Raw genomic sequence first — 3,664 nt, 5'->3', positions numbered from 1 at the left:
AGGTTGCTATATGCCAAAATGCCACATGCACAAAACTGAAAGAAGGTAATTTCTACTGTACAACTGTTGTAATGTTAAATGAATTGATTTGGTATGAGTAGGGTTCAGTCATCTACATATTTTGTGAATCAGACAGAGGAGTCAGTTCAGACAAAGATGCTGAGAAGGGGTGGCCACAGGACAGATAATTGCCGGACCTCATTGATGACAGGGATAGTGAGCATAACAGATCTCTTATTCTTTCCGTACTCTTCTCTATAATGGACAAAAACATCTTCAGTCTGAAGAGTCTCTTGTCATTTTTATAGAGAAAAGCCCTTACTGGTGTTTCGTTTCCTCATAATATGAGTTGGTCTTGATCAGTTTTGTAGTAATTTTTTTTCTTTTATTGTTATCTCTCACTTGGGTTTTCGATTTTTTTTTATTAATTTTACTGTATATTGTCTATATCCATCAGCTCATATTCCTAAAAGTCAAGTTATCAACTTCATCTTCACTGCAAGTTTCAAAAATTTCAAAATCAGAGCAATACCATAGGCATGCTCAAAGAAAGGTAATTCAGACAAAAGTTTAATAAATTTACAAAAAGAAGAAAATATCATTCCAAGAAGAGGAAATAGTGAAAACAGAATGGGGAAAATATATTAGAACTTCAAAGAAAAAAACACCAAAAATCCATGGGATACAGATTAAAGTGCATGGACAAAGGATAGAGGACCCAGAACTCTTCTCATATAAACTATGATATTGATGCACAAGGACATCTCAGGGATATGTGACCGTGACATTCCAAACTGGAAGGGACAAGGGACGAGAAGGGGACACAGGTAGCAGATTGCAGGTACTAACTTAATTCTGGAATGCTGAAAGTACTTTTTCACAGAGATGGTTGTGGCCCATGGAATGCACTACAATAATGAATTTAAGAGAGGGGGGGATCCCCATAGACATTCAAGAGGACACTGGACAGGAGGAAAAAGGGCAAAGACTAAAACAGTGGTAGAGGGGAGGTAGAATATTAAGGCAAATAAAAAGGTTGATTAGTTAGTCTTATTTTCTTCTTTTGCTACCACGGTAATACAATGTAAACAATACAGACTTCAGTATTTATTTGTAGAAAGATAATTTGTCTAACGTGGTGATATCCCAAGTGGGGTAACCAAAGTCATCCTGCATTCAAGGTTCAGCTGTATCTATCTATATGTACAATAGAATGCATCTAATTATGCAGTATAATGAAACCGATAACACTCACTTGTTAAGGTTTTTTTTTGTACATGTGTTTCCTCAAAGCGTTGAGTCAATGAAGTACTACCACCTTTTCAGTGTAAGGATAGTTGTACAAGTCTTGAAGAAACATTTCATAAAGAATATGAAAGTACAGAAACTATTTGTCATGATCATGTCCCCAGTGTTGTTCCCAAACAAGCTTTTCGTCTGGATAATGTTGTGTTAAAGGATTAGACCTCTTCAATTCAACAGTGAAGGTTTTGATAAGTGAACAAGTAACCAATACTGATCATGAAATCAACACATTAGAGTAACCGTTGATAATAAATATGGACCCTGTGAATTCTAAAGGGTGATTGTTTTCTTGAACTTGGTATCAAATTATGAGATTTCAATGTATTATTTTATTTTACTGCTGTTTGTTTTCCAGGTAAGTGGGTTGATCTATTGACCGTTTTCAAGCTTGCCCAAGACTGATATCAGTAATAATAATTACAACAAGTCACTCAACACAAATACTGGGTTTTATTAACTGAACCCAAGTCAGACATCTTTATTTTGTGAGCTTGTGACAAAATGGAGGTTTTACTCTATACCAAAATTATGGACAAGTTAAATTTATTAAAATTGTCAAACTGGAAATATTTTCTAACAGGTGATATGTGTAAGTACATTTATATCCATGAGGTGGGCACTATTTGGAATATCTTGGCTTCCAATGGCCTCTCTTCACAACTTTCCTGACTAGTACTGTAGTTCTGGCTAGTGCCTGCCATACCTATCTGTATTAGTTAGAAATTTTTCACATGCATTGCGTCACCTAGCACCTATTGCATCACATATGTTGAACATCTTATTTTTTTCATTTTAATTAAGTAACTTCAGTTTATGAAGTAACTAGCTGGAATTCTCTTGAGGTTATTTACTGGAACAAAACTTGACATAATGTTTTGCTATTAAAATCAACCATACAAAAATATGTATACACCGATTGTCTCTTGTGTATTTTCTTACAGGTCAATGCAAAAATATCTATTTACTGTTAGGGCAAATATAAAGGCAAAGAAATCATAACAGTAAAACATGTCTTTTTTTTCAGATTTTCATGCAGATACAATCTGTCAATTTGCAAGATGAAAATTGAAACACGTCATATCATAAAAGGAGTTATCTTTGGAATAACTACTGCTGTTGGCCTTGCAAGTAATATTGTGATTATGTTAGCCCTATCTAGCATTGCTTACAAGGAGAAAAAGCTGATGCCTTCTGAGACAATACTTTTTACTTTGACAGGAGCAAACCTGCTGCTTCTTTTCAGCCTTGGGCTCCCTCACTCTCTTTTTGCATTCGGAGTGAAATATTTCTACACAGATCTTGACTGTAAATTTGATGGACATTTCTTACGATCATCTCGGGTAATGATCATTGGCCTAACCTGTTTACTGAGCTGCTTCCAGGGAGTAACACTGGCTTCTTCTAATCCCACCTGGGCTGTTATTAAAGCCAAGATGCAAAAATATCTTTCCCTTCTAATAGCATTTATTATAATTCTTAGCACAGTGTCTAGTTTAAGTTCAGCTTTATATCCCATTGTTAGTAGCAACAGTACAGATTTGAAACATTCTATACATTTGGGGTACTGTATTTCAATGTATCCTAATGCCTTTTTATTCATACTAATTGGAATGATTTCCTTTGCTAGAGATGTGTTCTTTGTAGTCCTTATGGCTGTGGCAAGTACTTACATACTTCTAACTTTGCACAGACATAGAAAACAAATGAAAGGAAAGAGGAGCTCTGAAAAAAGACAAGAAAACTCAGCAGAGGAACAAGCAGCTAAAATGGTTGTTACGTTTGTTATCATTTATGTGCTGCTTTTTGGAATAGAGAACATCATTTGGTTTTACCAGATTTCTGGTTCTGATGAAGGCAACGCAGCTTTAACTGATACTCGCTTTTATCTTGAATTTTGTTTCTCCACTGCTTTTCCTTTTGTATTAATTACATTCAACAAGAAAGTTAAGTGTCAGCTCTCATGTTCACTTACTTAGCAAAACCTCATCAAACTGGCAGCCTGCTGGTTATGGATATTTCACTCATTTCAGAAAATGGCCATTAAAGAGCTATATTGCAGGGCTATGAAGGCATCCATCTGAATGAACATTCACTTGAACTAAATACATCTATACATACATAGGTTCATAGGTTGATACTAGGCTATTAGCCTGGAGGTCCTAATAAGCCTAGCCAAGAATTTCACCCATGTCCACTCAAAGTCAGCACTTGTTTTCCCTATCCAGCAGGGACACAGGTGGGATCCCAGGGGTATATTTTCTATACATACATACATACATACATACATACATACATAAATAAGAAGGTCGGTAGAGTGCTAACAAAATCCACAAAGCTCACAAAGACACTTGAACAAGAG

At 35.6% G+C, this 3,664-nt stretch overlaps 1 protein-coding gene across 1 annotated transcript; it reads left to right on the top strand.

The window, feature by feature from the left end:
- The first annotated feature begins 2,363 nt into the window (after positions 1-2,363).
- On the top strand, positions 2,364-3,281 carry LOC122810152 (olfactory receptor class A-like protein 1). The gene has a single exon (XM_044081627.1). It carries the CDS (start codon positions 2,364-2,366, stop codon positions 3,279-3,281), a length of 918 nt encoding a protein of 305 aa, XP_043937562.1.
- The last annotated feature ends 383 nt before the right edge of the window (positions 3,282-3,664 follow it).

This window comes from Protopterus annectens, chromosome 8.part1 (assembly GCF_019279795.1).
Source record: "Protopterus annectens isolate FY-2018-M chromosome 8.part1, PAN1.0, whole genome shotgun sequence".
NCBI lineage: Eukaryota > Metazoa > Chordata > Ceratodontiformes > Protopteridae > Protopterus > Protopterus annectens.
The sequence above is the reverse complement of the archived record's forward strand: the minus strand, read 5'-3'. Positions and strand labels throughout refer to the sequence as shown.